Source organism: Oncorhynchus mykiss, chromosome 10 (genome assembly GCF_057628025.1).
Source record: "Oncorhynchus mykiss isolate SJ-2025 chromosome 10, ASM5762802v1, whole genome shotgun sequence".
NCBI classification, from domain to species: Eukaryota; Metazoa; Chordata; class Actinopteri; order Salmoniformes; family Salmonidae; genus Oncorhynchus; species Oncorhynchus mykiss.
In genome coordinates, this window is record NC_143031.1 from 89486237 (window position 1) to 89502127 (window position 15891).

Here is a 15891-nt window from a genome sequence, read left to right on the forward strand (position 1 = left end):
TAAGACTAAGAGTTTTTAGTTCATTGTTTGCCGGTAGGGGGTTCTGCTCTGGGCATTACTGAATCAAATTATTAACAAAATTAGTCTAAAACTAGTTGATAAGATCTCAGTCAGTCAAAAGAGTCAAACTTCACAGACAGACAGACAGACAGACAGACAGACAGACAGACAGACAGACAGACAGACAGACAGACAGACAGACAGACAGACAGACAGACAGGCTGACAGACAGACAGACAGACAGACAGACAGACAGACAGACAGACAGACAGACAGACAGACAGGCTGACAGACAGACAGACAGACAGACAGACAGACAGACAGACAGACAGACAGACAGACAGACAGGCTGACAGACAGACAGACAGACAGACAGACAGACAGACAGACAGACAGGCAGACAGACAGACAGGCTGACAGACAGACAGACAGACAGACAGACAGACAGACAGACAGACAGACAGACAGACAGACAGACAGACAGACCTCATGCTGATGAGAATGTCTCCATTCCTGAAGATAAATAACAGGATGTTGTCTTGCGTGACGTCATGGAAGTTGGCATGTTTCTCGTTGGCGAAGAACAGGTCTGGTTTCCATAGACACTGGAATATCTTGGGGTCCACCGTCAGCGCTTCTCCTTTGAAGTCTGCCGGGAGCTTCAGCCTCGGGTCGTTCCACCGCTGACGCAGGAAGATGTTCACACGGTAGTCCTAGCAACAATCAATCATTTGTTAGTACAAAGTCAATTAAACCCCTAGAGTCAACATTTGCTCCCCCATAGAAATCGAATTAGCATAATAATTAAAATCCCTCCCCAAATCTTTCTGTTTAAGCTAGATATCTGTCTCAATCCCCCATTTTTGGAAAAATAATGTTCCCAGAGTAAACAGGCTATTTTGTCAGGACAAGATATTAGAATATGCATATAATTGACAGCATAGGATAGAAAACACTCTAAAGTTTCCAAAACTGTAAAAATATTGTCTGTGAGTATAACAGAACTGATATTGCAGACGAAAGCCTGAGAGAAATCCAATCCGGAAGTGACTCGTGTTTTGAAAGCTCTGCGTTCTGGTGCGTCCCTATTGAGCAGTGAATGGGCTATCAACCAGATTCCCTTTTCTACGTATTCCCCAAGGTGTCAAGAGCATTTTGTCGTAGTTTAGCGATGTGTCCTATAAGGAGCATTGGTGGCAAATCTGATGGCCGAATGGTAAAGAACATCTAGCCGCTCGAGAGCACCCTTACCTGCCGATCTATAAACGATGTCTACGTAATCTAGCATGTGTAGGCTGGTCATCTGAATCAGGGTTAGTTTGGTAGCAGGGGTTAAAGAGGAGCGATTACGATGGAGGAAACCAAGTCTAGATTTAACTTTAACTATATGTGCTGAGAGAAGGACAGTGTACTGTCTAGCCATACTCCCAAGTACTTGTATGAGGTGACTACCTCAATCTCTAAACTCTCAGAGGCAGTAATCACACCTGTGGGGAGAGGGGCATTCTTCTTACCAAACCACATGACCTTTGTTTTAGAGGTGTTCAGAATAAGGTTAAGGGCAGAGAAGCTTGTTGGACACTAGGAAAGCTTTGTGTAGAGCGATTAACACAAAATCCAGGGAGGGGCCAGCTGAGTATAAGACTGTATCATCTGCATATAAATGGATGAGAGAGCTTCCTACCTCCTGAGCTATGTTGTTGATGTAAATTGAGAAGAGCATGGGGCCTAGGATCGAGCCTTGGGAAACTGCCTTGGTGACAGGCAGTGGCTGAGACAGCAGATGTTCTGACTTTATACACTGCACTCTTTGAGAGAGGTAGTTACCAAACCAGGCCAAAGACCCCTCAGAGACACCAATACTCATTAGCCGGCCCACAAGAATGTAATGGTCTACCGTATCAAAAGATTTGGCCAAGTCAATAAAAATAGCAGCACAACATTGCTTAGATTCAAGGGCAATGGTGACATCAGTGAGGACCTACTGTATATGGTTGCAGTGACACATCCATAACCTGAGCGCACACCAGATGGCATACCCAAGAGAATACTATAGACATCAAGAAAGCCAGTCAGTTGATTATTGACACGTTTTTCCAACACTTTTGATAAACAGGGCAAAATAGAAATAGGCCTTAAACAGTTAGGATCAGCTTGATCTGACCCTTTAAATAAAGGATGAACCGTGGCTGCCTTCCAAGCAATGGGAACCTCCCCAGAGAGGAGAGAAAGGTTAAAAATGTTGGAGATATGCTTTGCCATGATAGGGGCAGCAACCTTAAAGAAGAAAGGGTCTAAACCATCTGACCCAGGTGTTTTTTGGGGGTCAAGGAGCTCCTTTAGCACCTCGGAATCAGTGACCACCTGCAGGGGAAAACTTTGTAGCGGGGCAGGGGGACAAGAGGGAGGAGGATCGGGGATAGTCACATCAGAAGGGGTGGGAGATGAGGAAATGTTAGACGGGCAAGGAGGCATGAGTCAAATAGGAATCCTGACTTAATGAAGTGATGATTAAAGAGCTCAGCCATGTGCTCCTTGTCAGTAACAACCCTAACCCATTTTCCAGAACTTCTTGGGGTTAGACCCACAGAGAGAGAACTGCTCCTTAAAGTAACTAACTTTGGCCTTCCAGATAGCCTGAGTGCACTTATTTCTCATTTGCCTGAACGAGAGCCAGTCAGCCTGGGTATGCGTGTGCCGAGCAATTTGCCAAATGGGATTGTTGAGGTGGAGTAAGCCAGATCATGGTCGAACCAGGTGCCGAACCTGTTTTTAATTCTGAAAATATCAAAAAATAAGGTCCAAGCATCTTCGACAGAGGGGATCAAGCTGATTCTATACAGATTTACAGAGGCCAGTTCATGAAGGAAGGCTCGTTAAAGTTTTATATCAACCGTCTATGACAAATCAGGACAGGTTGTTTCACTGAGCAGCCTTTATGAACACAGGCTGTAAAACAGTGATCACTAAGGACATGATAGAAAACGCCAGGCTGATACCTATCAGGATTATTTGTGAGGATAACCTTTATGAACACAGGCTGTAAAACAGTGATCACTAAGGACATGATAGAAAACGCCAGGCTGATACCTATCAGGATTATTTGTGAGGATAACATCGACGAGAGTAGCCTTTTCTGGGTGTTTGGAGTCCTACCTTGTGGGATTGGTAGTAATGTGAGAAATATTTAGGGAGCCCTATTGCTTTAGGACTTGGCTCATGTAGTTTAAGCATGTCCCAATTTAGGTCACCTAGCAGGACAAATTCAGACTTAGTGTAAGGGGCCAGGAGAGAGTTTAGGGCAGCATACAGGCTAATGCTGATAGCATACAGTCTGATGGTGGTAGCATACAGTCCGATGGTGGTAGCATACAGGCTACTGTTTATAGGATACAGGCTAATGTTTATAGCATATATGCTAATGGTGGTAGCATACAGGCTACTGTTAATAGCATATAGGCTAATGTTTATAGCATATAGGCTAATGGTGGTAGCATACAGGCTACTGTTTATAGCATACAGGCTAATGTTTATAGCATACAGGATAATGTTGATGGTTTACAGACTAATGTTAATAGCATACAGGCTACTGTTTATAGCATATAGGCTAATGTTGATGACGTTGGAATGTTGGTAGCATTGTTAGCATGGTTTTAGCATTAGTAACTCTGCTCACCATGTTGGTTTCCTGGATGGAGCCAAAACTGTTGATGAACATATTAATCTTGTCTTCCACCGGAACACCTGGGACACACACACACACACACACACACACACACACACACACACACACACACACACACACACACACACACACACAGAGTCAACATAAACACCCCCATGCCAGTTTTATTCCAGTGTGTGTCTGTGTGTGTGTGTGTGTGTGTGTGTGTGTGTGTGTGTGTGTGTGTGTGTGTGTGTGTGTGTGTGTGTGTGTGTGTGTGTGTGTGTGTGTGTGTGTGTGTGTATGTGTGTGTGTGTGTGTGTGTGTGTGTGTGTGCGTTTGGCATTTCTGTGGTCTTGACAGTCATGTGATCATTCCGCTCCACTCAACCTGATTCGCAGCATATGGCCGTTGCTCTCTCTCACACACACAGGCACACAGGCAAACACACACACAGGCTTACAACACTTTCAGTTTATTAACCAAACAGACTCATTCTGTCCTCCTCCTCCTCTCCCCCTCTCCTCTCTTCTCCTTTCTCCTTCTTCTCTCCTCCTCTTCTCTTCTGTCCTCTCCTCCACTCCTCTCTTCTCCTCCTCCTCTCTTCCTCTTCTCTCTTCTGTCCCCCTCTTCCTCTCCTCTCCTCTCTTCTCATCCGCTTCTCTCTTCTCCTCCTGTCTCTTCTCCTCCTCTTCTTTCTTCTGTCCCCTCATCTCCTCCTCTTCTCTCTTCTCCTCCTCTTCTCCTTTCCTCCTCTCCTCCTCTTATCTATTCTCATCCTCTTCTCCTTTCTCCTCCTCCTCTCCTCATCTTCTCCCGCTCCTCTCCTCCTCTTCTCTGTAATCCTCCTCTCCTAATCCTCTTCTCTATTCTCCTCCTCCTCTCCACCTCTTCTCTCTTCTCCTTCTCTTCTTCTTCTCTCTTCTCATTCTCTCCTCTCTTCCTCTTCTCTCTTCTTGCTCCCCCCCCCTCCTCTTCTTCTGCTCCTCTCCTCCTCATCTCTCCTCTCCTCCTCCTCTCTCCTCCTCTCTGGTCTTCTCCTCCTCCTCTCTCAACTTCTCCTCTTTCTCTCTTCCCTCTTCTCCTCTCTCTATCCTACTCTTCTCCAGCTCCTCTCCTCCTCTTCTCTCTTCTATTGAACTGTTACTGTATAACAGTTCAATAAAGTCATGGGTTAAGGTTGTTACTGTATAACAGTTCAATAGAGTCATGGGTTAGAGTTGTTACTGTATAACAGTTCAATAGAGTCATGGGTTGTTACTGTATAACAGTTCAATAGAGTCATGGGTTAGAGTTGTTACTGTATAACAGTTCAATAGAGTCATGGGTTGTTACTGTATAACAGGTCAATAAAGTCATGGGTTAAGGTTGTTACTGTATAACAGTTCAATAGAGTCATGGGTTGTTACTGTATAACAGTTCAATAGAGTCATGGGTTGTTACTGTATAACAGGTCAATAAAGTCATGGGTTAAGGTTGTTACTGTATAACAGTTCAATAGAGTCATGGGTTGTTACTGTATAACAGTTCAATAGAGTCATGGGTTAGAGTTGTTACTGTATAACAGGTCAATAGAGTCATGGGTTGTTACTGTATAACAGTTCAATAGAGTCATGGGTTGTTACTGTATAACAGTTCAATAGAGTCATGGGTTGTTACTGTATAACAGTTCAATAGAGTCATGGGTTAGAGTTGTTACTGTATAACAGGTCAATAGAGTCATGGGTTGTTACTGTATAACAGTTCAATAGAGTCATGGGTTGTTACTGTATAACAGTTCAATAGAGTCATGGGTTGTTACTGTATAACAGGTCAATAAAGTCATGGGTTAAGGTTGTTACTGTATAACAGTTCAATAGAGTCATGGGTTAGGGTTGTTACTGTATAACAGTTCAATAGAGTCATGGGTTGTTACTGTATAACAGTTCAATAGAGTCATGGGTTGTTACTGTATAACAGTTCAATAGAGTCATGGGTTGTGGTTGTTACTATATAACAGTTCAATAGAGTCATGGGTTAGGGTTGTTACTGTATAACAGTTCAATAGAGTCATGGGTTAGGGTTGTTACTGTATAACAGTTCAATAGAGTCATGGGTTGTTACTGTATAATAGGTCAATAGAGTCATGGGTTGTTACTGTATAACAGGTCAATAGAGTCATGGGTTGTTACTGTATAACAGTTCAATAGAGTCATGGGTTAGGGTTGTTACTGTATAACAGTTCAATAGAGTCATGGGTTAGGGTTGTTACTGTATAACAGTTCAATAGAGTCATGGGTTGTTACTGTATAATAGGTCAATAGAGTCATGGGTTGTTACTGTATAACAGGTCAATAGAGTCATGGGTTGTTACTGTATAACAGTTCAATAGAGTCATGGGTAAGAGTTGTTACTGTATAACAGTTCAATAGAGTAATGGGTTGTTACTGTATAACAGTTCAATAGAGTCATGGGTTAGGGTTGTTACTGTATAACAGTTCAATAGAGTCATGGGTTGTTACTGTATAACAGTTCAATAGAGTTATGGGTTGTTACTGTATAACAGGTCAATAGAGTCATGGGTTGTTACTGTATAACAGGTCAATAGAGTCATGGGTTGTTCTGTATAACAGGTCAATAGAGTCATGGGTTGTTACTGTATAACAGTTCAATAGAGTTATGGGTTGTTATTGTATAACAGGTCAATAGAGTCATGGGTTAGAGTTGTTACTGTATAACAGGTCAATAGAGTCATGGGTTAGAGTTGTTACTGTATAACAGGTCAATAGAGTCATGGGTTAGAGTTGTTACTGTATAACAGGTCAATAGAGTCATGGGTTGTAACTGTATAACAGTTCAATAGAGTCATGGGTTGTTACTGTATAACAGGTCAATAAAGTCATGGGTTGTTACTGTATAACAGTTCAACACAGTCATTGGTTATGGTTGTTTCTGTATAACAGTTCAATAGAGTCATGGGTTGTTACTGTATAACAGTTCAATAGAGTCATGGGTTGTAACTGTATAACAGTTCAATAGAGTTATGGGTTGTTACTGTATAACAGTTCAATAGAGTCATGGGTTAGAGTTGTTACTGTATAACAGTTCAATAGAGTCATGGGTTGTTACTGTATAACAGTTCAATAGAGTAATGGGTTGTTACTGTATAACAGTTTAATAGAGTTATGGGTTGTTACTGTATAACAGTTCAATAGAGTCATGGGTTAGAGTTGTTACTGTATAACAGTTCAATAGAGTAATGGGTTGTTACTGTATAACAGTTTAATAGAGTTATGGGTTGTTACTGTATAACAGGTCAATAGAGTCATGGGTTAGAGTTGTTACTGTATAACAGTTCAATAGAGTCATGGGTTAGAGTTGTTACTGTATAACAGGTCAATAGAGTCATGGGTTAGAGTTGTTACTGTATAACAGTTCAATAGAGTCATGGGTTAGAGTTGTTACTGTATAACAGTTCAGTCATGGGTTGTTACTGTGGGTTGTTACTGTATAACACTCCAACCACAAGGCCATGGAGTTGGTTGTATATATGTAACTAACCTTTAAAGTTGGGTCGTATGCGAGAGTCATATGTCACCATCAGCCTGTTGAGGATGTTGCTGGTGGAGTTGGCTGGTACCTGAGCAATCTCCTCTGCAGACAGCTGTCTGTAACACAAACACATAATACACTTACTACTACTGCTACTGTTACTACTACTACTGTTACTACTACTACTACTACTGCTACTACTAGAACTACTAATACTATACTACTACTACTACTACTACTACTGCTACTACTAGAACTACTAATACTATACTATACTATACTACTACTACTACTACTACTACTACTACTACTACTGTTACTACTGCTACTACTACTACTACTACTAGGACTAATACTACTACTACTGCTACTACTAGAACTACTAATACTACTACTACTACTACTACTACTACTATTACTACTGCTACTACTGCTACTACTACTACTACTACTACTACTACAACCTCTACTACTACTGCTGCTACTACTACCACTGCTACTACTCCTGCTACTGCTACTACCTCTACTACTGCTACTACTACTACAGCCTCTACTACTGCTACTACTACTACAACCTCTACTACTACTACTACTACTACTACAACAACCTCTATACTACTACTATTACAAACTCTACTACTACTACTACTACTACAACCTCTACTACTACTACTACTACAACCTCTACTACTACTTCTACTACTACTACTACAACAACCTCTACTACTACAACAACCTCTATACTAGTACTACTAGTACTACTACTACAACAACCTCTACTACTACTGCTACTATTACTACTACTACTACTACTACAACAACCTCTATACTACTACTACTACAACAACCTCTATACTACTACTACTACTACAACCTACTACTACTACTACTACTACAACCTCTACTGCTACTGCTACTACCACCAACATTATTACTACTACTACTACTACTGATGGTACTACTATCACTGCTACTACTCCTGCTACTACCTCTACTACTACTACTACTACTACAACCTCTACTACTACTGCTACTACTACTACCTCTACTACTATTACTACTACTACTACTACAACCTCTACTACTACTACTACTACAACCTCTACTACTACTACTACTACCACCAACATTATTATTACAACTACTACCTCTACTACTATTACTACTATTACTACTACAATCTCTACTACTACTACCTCTACAACTATTACTACTATTACTACTACTTCTACCACCACCACTATTTTTACTGCTACTACTAATTAAACTACTACTACTACTATTATTACTACTACTACTATTACCATTACTACTACTACTACTACTACTAATACTATTATCATTACTACTACTACTACTACTACTAATACTATTATCATTACTACTACTACTACTACTACTACCATTACTACTAGTACTTCTAACACCACCACTATTTTTACTACTACTGCTAGTGCTACTACTAATTAAACTACTACTACTACTACTAACTACTACTACTATTACTAACACCACCATCACTATTTTTACTACAACTACTACTACTGCTACTACTAATTAAACTACTGCTACTGCTACTACTAATTAAACTACTGCTACTGCTACTACTAATTAAACTACTGCTACTGCTACTACTAATTAAACTACTGATACTACTACTACTAAAATGGCGCAGGAAAAAATGGCAGCAGTTTTATGGGCTCCCAACTAATTGTGCTATTATGTGGTTTTTTTCACGTTATTTGTAACATATTTTGTACATAATATTTCTGCAACCGTATTTTACGGCAAAAACAAGCTTCTGTATATCAGGGCAGCGATCACTCACCTCGGATTAGACAAAGAGCTTCTAGATATATCAGGGCAGCGATCACTCACCTCGGATTAGACAAAGAGTTTCTGTATATCAGGACAGCGATCACTCACCTCGGATTAGACAAAGAGCTTCTGGATATATCAGGGCAGCGATCACTCACCTCGGATTAGACAAAGATTTTTTCAACAACAAGCAAGACTCACATGATATTCTCCAAACACCCGGCAGGGCCGACATCCCAGTTATTCGCAAGAGGAAGCGACACAGGTACAGAGGACGAAGAGCCGGATTCCTCGTCAGGACCCGCAGAAGGCGAGTAGGAAAGCTGCCGTTACAGTCAATATTACTCGCCAACGTGCAATCATTGAACAATAAACTAGACGAGGTACGATTACGAATATTCTACCAACGGGACCTTAAAAACTGTTGTGGCTGAAAAACGTAATCGTGGCTGAATGGATATTCAGCTAGCGGGATATACACTGCACCGGCAGGATAGAACAGCACACTACGGTAAGACGAGGGAGGGGCTGTCTGTGAATATTTGTTCACAACAGCTGGTGCATGAAATCTAAGGAAGTCTCTAGATTTGGATCACCTGAAGTAGAGTATATTGTGATAAATTGCAGGCCACAGTACTTGCCTAGAGAGTTCTCAGCTATACTTTTCGTGGATGTTTATAAGACCGCACTCAGTCAGCTGTATAAAGATATAAGCAAACAGGAAACCACTCACCCAGAGGCGGCACTCCTAGTGGCCGGAGACTTTAATGCAGGGAAACTTAAATCAGTTCTACCAAATCTCTATCAACATGTTAAATGTGCAACCAGAGGGAACAAACATTTTAGATCACCTGTACTCCACACACAGAGACGCGTACAAAGCTCTCCCTCGCCGTCCATTTGGTAAATCCGACCACAACTCTATCCTCCTGATTCCTGCTTACACGCAAAAATTAAAGCAGGAAGCACCAGTGACTCGGTCTATAAAAAAGTGGTCAGATGAAGCAGATGCTAAACTACAGGACTGTTTTGCTAGCACAGACTGGAACATGTTCCGGGATTCTTCCGATGGCATTGAGGAGTACACCACATCAGTCACTGGCTTTATCAATAAGTGCATCGAGGACGTCGTCCCCACAGTGACTGTACGTACATACCCCAACCAGAAGCCATGGATTACAGGTAACATTTACACGGAGCTAAAGGGTAGAGCTGCCGCTTTCAATGTGCGGGACTCTAACCCAAAGCTTACAAGAAATCCCGCCATGCCCTGCGACGAACCATCAAACAGGCAAAGTGATAATACAGGGCTAAGACTGAATTATACTACACCAGCTCCGAAGCCCGTCGGCTGTGGCAGGGCTTGTAAACTATTACAGACTACAAAGGGAAGCACAGCCGCGAGCTGCCCAGTGACACGAGCCTACCAGACGAGCTAAATCACTTCTATGCTCACTTCGAGTCAAGCAACACTGAGGCATGATTGAGAGCAACAGCTGTTCCGAACGACTGTGTGATCACGCTCTCCGTAGCCGATGTGAGTAAGACCTTTAAACAGGTCAACATACACAAGGGTGCGGGGCCAGACGTATTACCAGGATGTGTGCTCCGGGCATGTGCTGACCCAGGTGTCTTCACTGATATTTTCAACATGTCCCTGACTGAGTCTGTAATACCAACATGTTTCAAGCAGACCACCACAGTCCTTCTGCCCAAGAACACAAAGGCAGCCTGCCTAAATGACAACAGACCCGTAGCACTCACGTCAGTAGGCATTAAGTGCTTTGAAAGGCTGGTAATGGCTCACATCAACACCATTATCCCAGAAACCCTAGACCCACTCAAATTTGCATACCGTCCAAACAGATCCACAGATAATGCAATCTCTATTGCACTCCACACTGCCCTTTCCCAGCTGGACAAAAGGAACACCTATGTGAGAATGCTATTCATTGACTACAGCTCAGCGTTCAACACCATAGTACCCTCAAAGCTCATCACTAAGCTAAGGAACCTGGGACTAAACAACTCCCTCTGCAACTGGATCCTGGATTTCCTGATGGGCCGCCCCCAGGTGGTGAGGGTAGGTAGCAAAACATCTGCCACACTGATCCTCAACACTGGAGCTCCCCAGGGGTGCATGTTCAGTCCCCTCCTGTACTCCCTGTTCACCCACAACTGCATGGCCAGGCACGACTCCAACACCATCATTAAGTTTGCAGACGACACAACAGTGGTCGGCCTGATCACCGACAACGACGAGACAGTCTATAGGGAGGAGGTCAGAGACCTGGCCGGGTGGTGCAAGAATAACAACCTATCCCTCAACGTAACCAAGACTAAGGAGATGATTGTGGACTACAGGAAAAGAAGGACCGAGCACGCCCCCATTCTCATCGACAGGGCTGTAGTGGAGCAGGTTGAGAGCTTCAAGTTCCTTGGTGTCCACATCAACAACAAACTAGAATTTTCCAAACACACCAAGACAGTCGTGAAGAGGGCACGACAAAGCCTTTACCCCCTCAGGAGACTAAAAAGATTTGCCATGGGTCCTGAGATCCTCAAAAGGTTCTACAGCTGCAACATCGAGAGCATCCTGACCGGTTTCATCACTGCCTGGTACGGCAATTGCTCGGCCTTTGACTGCAAGGCACTTCAGAGGTATTGCGTACGGCCCAGTACATCACTGGGGCAAAGTTGCCTGCCATCCAGGACCTCTACACCAGGCGGTGTCAGTGGAAGGCCCTAAAAATTGTCAAAGACCCCAGCCAGCCCAGTCATAGACTGTTCTCTCTACTACCGCATGGCAAGTGGTACCGGAGTGCCAAGTCTAGGACAAAAAGGCTTCTCAACAGTTTTTACCCCCAAGTCATAAGACTGATGAACAGGTAACCAAATGGATACCTGGACAATCTGCATTGTGTCCCACCACCCCCACCAACCCCTCTTTTTACGCTGCTGTTTATCATATATGCATAGTCACTTTAACCATACCTACATGTACATACTAACTCAAAACGTCTGACTAACCGGTGTCTGTGCTACTGTTTTCAAATGTCTTTTTACTGTTGTTTTATTTCTTTACTTACACACACACACACACACACACACACACACACACACACACACACACACACATACACACACACACACACACACACACACACACACCTTTTTTTCACACTATTGGGTTAGAGCCTGTAAGTAAGCATTTCACTGTAAGGTCTACTACACCTGTTGTATTCGGTGCACGTGACAAATAAACTTTGATTTGATACCACTACTACCACTGGGAAGGACTTACGAAGGACATATGACTTGCTTTCCCTTCTTGACTTTCTTAGCTGGTTTTCCCCCACTCTCTGCAGACTGGGCTAGAGTTAGCAGGAGGATAACTATCATCAGCTCCATTCTGTTGGAGAGATAAACATTTAGATATACAGTGGGGTGGGGTGCAACATTGTTGACATCCTTGATAAACATTTAGATATACAGTGGGGTTCAACATTATTAAACCCTTGATAAACATTTAGATATACAGTGGGGTTCAACATTATTGAACCCTTGATAGACATTTAGATATACAGTGGGGTGCAACATTATTAAACCCTTGATAGACATTTAGATATACAGTGGGGTGCAACATTATTAAACCCTTGATAGACATTTAGATATACAGTGGGGTGCAACATTATTAAACCCTTGATAGACATTTAGATATACAGTGGGGTGCAACATTATTAAACCCTTGATAGACATTTAGATATACAGTGGGGTGCAACATTATTAAACCCTTGATAGACATTTAGATATACAGTGGGGTTCAACATTATTAAACCCTTGATAGACATTTAGATATACAGTGGGGTTCAACATTATTAAACCCTTGATAGACATTTAGATATACAGTGGGGTCCAACATTATTAAACCCTTTGTCACGCCCTGGTCTTAGTATTTTGTGTTTTCTTTATTATTTTGATCAGGCCAGGGTGTGACATGGGTTATTTTATGTGGTGTGTTTTGTCTAGGGATTTGTTCTAGGTTATGGGATAGTGGTTAGTGGGGTTGTCTAGAATAGTCTATGGCTGCCTGGAGTGGTTCTCAATCAGAGGCAGGTGTTTATCGTTGTCTCTGATTGGGAACCATATTTAGGCAGCCATAGTCTTTGAGTGTTTCATGGGTGATTGCTCTGTGTTTGTTTGTACCAGATAGGCTGTTTAGGTTTTTTCACGTTTATTGTTTTTGTATACTGTTTGTGTTTTCATCTTTATTAAAGATGTATACAAGTAACCACGCTGCATTTTGGCCTCTCCTTCACCGGAAGAATCCCGTAACACCCTTGATAAACATTTAGATATACAGTGGGGTTCAACATTATTAAACCCTTGATAAACATTTAGATATACAGTGGGGTTCAACATTATTAAACCCTTGATAAATATGAGCAAAAATACTGTATAAAATAAATAAAACAAATACTGAGCTACATTGTATGCAACATTTTTTTTACAATTATTTTATACAAATACAATTGTTCAGACAGAGATTTTGTTTAACAAGTAATCCTAATTTTTTTCTCTCAAGAAGTTAGCGGTCAAAATTATTGGCACCCCTGTTTTCAATACCTTTCAATACCCCACCTTAAGATGAAAACGGTACTGAGCCTTTTTCTACAATGTTTTATGATTTGGCGAACACATTGGGAGGGATCTTATACCGTTCCTCCATACATAATCTTTACAGATCCTTTGTCTGTGCTTATGGACTGCCCTCTTCAAATAAAACCACACATTTTGGGTAAAGGGTTCTACATGGAACTCAAAAGGGTTCTACGTGGAACCAAAAAGGGTTCTATATGGAACTCAAAAAGGGTTCTTCAAAGGCTTCTCCTATGGGGGCTGCCGAAGAACCCTTTTAGGTGGTAGTTAGCACCATGTTTTTAAGAGTGTATGGAGGAATGGTCTAAGATACCTCTCAATGTGTTATCCATTCTCATACAACATTTTAGAAAAATACTATGTGTCGTTATCCTCGTAAGGTGAGGTATTGAAAACAAGGGTGCCAATTTTGGCCACTCTTTTTTTTCAGAAAATGTAATATTTGTTAAACAAAAATGTCTTTCTCTGACCAATTGTATTAGTATACACTACTGTTCTAAAGTTTGGGGTCACTTAGAAATGTCTGGCAGCTTCATTAAATACTACCCACAAAACACCAGTCTCGATGTCAACAGTGAAGAGGCGACTCAGGGAGAAAGAGACAGAGATGGAGAGGCAGAGAGAGAGGAGAGATTTTTTGTCCATCTTAACCTTTTCTTTTTATTGGCCAGTCTGAGACAGACAGACAGACAGACAGACAGACAGACAGACAGACAGACAGACAGACAGACAGACAGACAGACAGACAGACAGACAGACACCAAGAGAGAGAGAATGACAGATAGAGAGAAAGAGGCAGAGATGGAGAGGCAGAGAGAGAGAAAGAGGCAGAGATGGAGAGGCAGAGAGAGGAGAGATGGAGAAAGAGAAAGAGGGAGAGATGGAGGGAGAGAGGGAAACAGAGGTACAGAGGAGAGATTGAAAGAGAGAGGGAAAGAGGGAGAGATGGAATGTCATAATGAGAATTACTGCAGAATGAAGAGAGAGCTGTTGATCTTACCTTGACACTCTGGTTGCTACGCTGGTTGCTGCGATGTTTTAACAACGATGTCGGTTACTGCAGCAGCATCATGTCCTGTCCTCCGTCTCCTCTCGTGAGCCGTTCTCAAGTTCAACCCAGCTCCTTCCGCCTGCCCGCACAATGACGATATATCTGTCAGAAGAGAGACGGAGGGAGGGAGGTAGAGAGGAGAGAGGGTGAGTAGGAGGGGGAGGGAGGGAGAGAGGGAGGGAGAGAGGGAGGTAGGGAGGATAGAGGGTGGGTAGGAGGGGGAGGGAGGGAGGGAGAGAGGGAGGTAGGGAGGAGAGAGGGTGGGTAGGAGGAAGGGAGGGAGCGTACGTGAGTAAGAGAAAGTGAGGGAGTTTGTGAAAACGAGGGAGAGAGAGTGTGTGTAAGAGAGAGGGTGTGTGAGAGAGGCAGGGAGAGAGAGTGTGAGAGAGAGAGGAAGGGAGAGAGAGTGAGAGAGAGTCAGGGAGAGTGAGTGAGAGAGAGGCAGGGAGAGATGGTGAGAGAGAAGCAGGGAGAGAGGGAGAGAGTGTGTGTGTGAGAGAGGCAGGGAGAGAGAGTGAGAGAGAGGCAGGGAGAGAGAGGCAGGGAGAGAGACTGTATATGTCAAGAGTTGCGTGTTTGTGCATCTGAGCTCTAACATGCGCAGTAGCTCAAGCCCCATGTTAGCAGCACGAGTCCATGCACGAGCACAGTGTCATTGTAATGCTCTTTATGGTCCCCTCTTTGTGGTCTACTGCAGATCACAGTGTTTATATTCTACAGTAGAACACAGTCTTTATATTCTAGAGTAGAACACAGTCATTATATTCTAGAGTAGAACACAGTCTTTATATTCTAGAGTAGAACACAGTCTTATATTCTACAGCAGAACAGTCTTAAATTCTACAGCAGAACACAGTCTTAAATTCTACATCAGAACAAATCAAATCAAATCAAATTGATTTATATAGCCCTTCGTACATCAGCTGATATCTCAAAGTGCTGTACAGAAACCCAACCTAAAACCCCAAACAGCAAGCAATGCAGGTGTAGAAGCACGGTGGCTAGGAAAAACTCCCTAGAAAGGCCAAAACCTACGAAGAAACCTAGAGAGGAACCAGGCTATGTGGGGTGGCCAGTCCTCTTCTGGCTGTGCCGGGTGGAGATTATAACAGAACATGGCCAAGATGTTCAAATGTTCATAAATGACCAGCATGGTCCAATAATATTA

The 15891-nt window shown here is 42.6% G+C and overlaps 1 protein-coding gene across 2 annotated transcripts in view; it reads right to left on the minus strand.

The window, feature by feature from the left end:
* LOC110516364 (glycine receptor subunit beta) overlaps positions 1-15303 on the minus strand; it is a 54073-nt gene extending 38770 nt beyond the window's left edge. The window contains exons 1-5 of one of the 2 annotated variants that reach the window (XR_016484015.1): positions 14673-15013; positions 12318-12425; positions 7205-7311; positions 3677-3744; positions 487-713 (exon numbers count right to left, since the gene is read on the minus strand). Coding sequence is in view for 1 of the 2 variants with exons in the window: in XM_090188499.1 (XP_090044625.1) it covers positions 487-713; positions 3677-3744; positions 7205-7311; positions 12318-12424 (509 nt within the window). In the remaining variant the exon portion in view is untranslated. Of the gene's footprint in view, positions 1-486; positions 714-3676; positions 3745-7204; positions 7312-12317; positions 12426-14672 lie in introns of both variants that reach the window. The other variant, XM_090188499.1, reaches the window with a different exon arrangement.
* Positions 15304-15891: the final 588 nt, after the last annotated feature.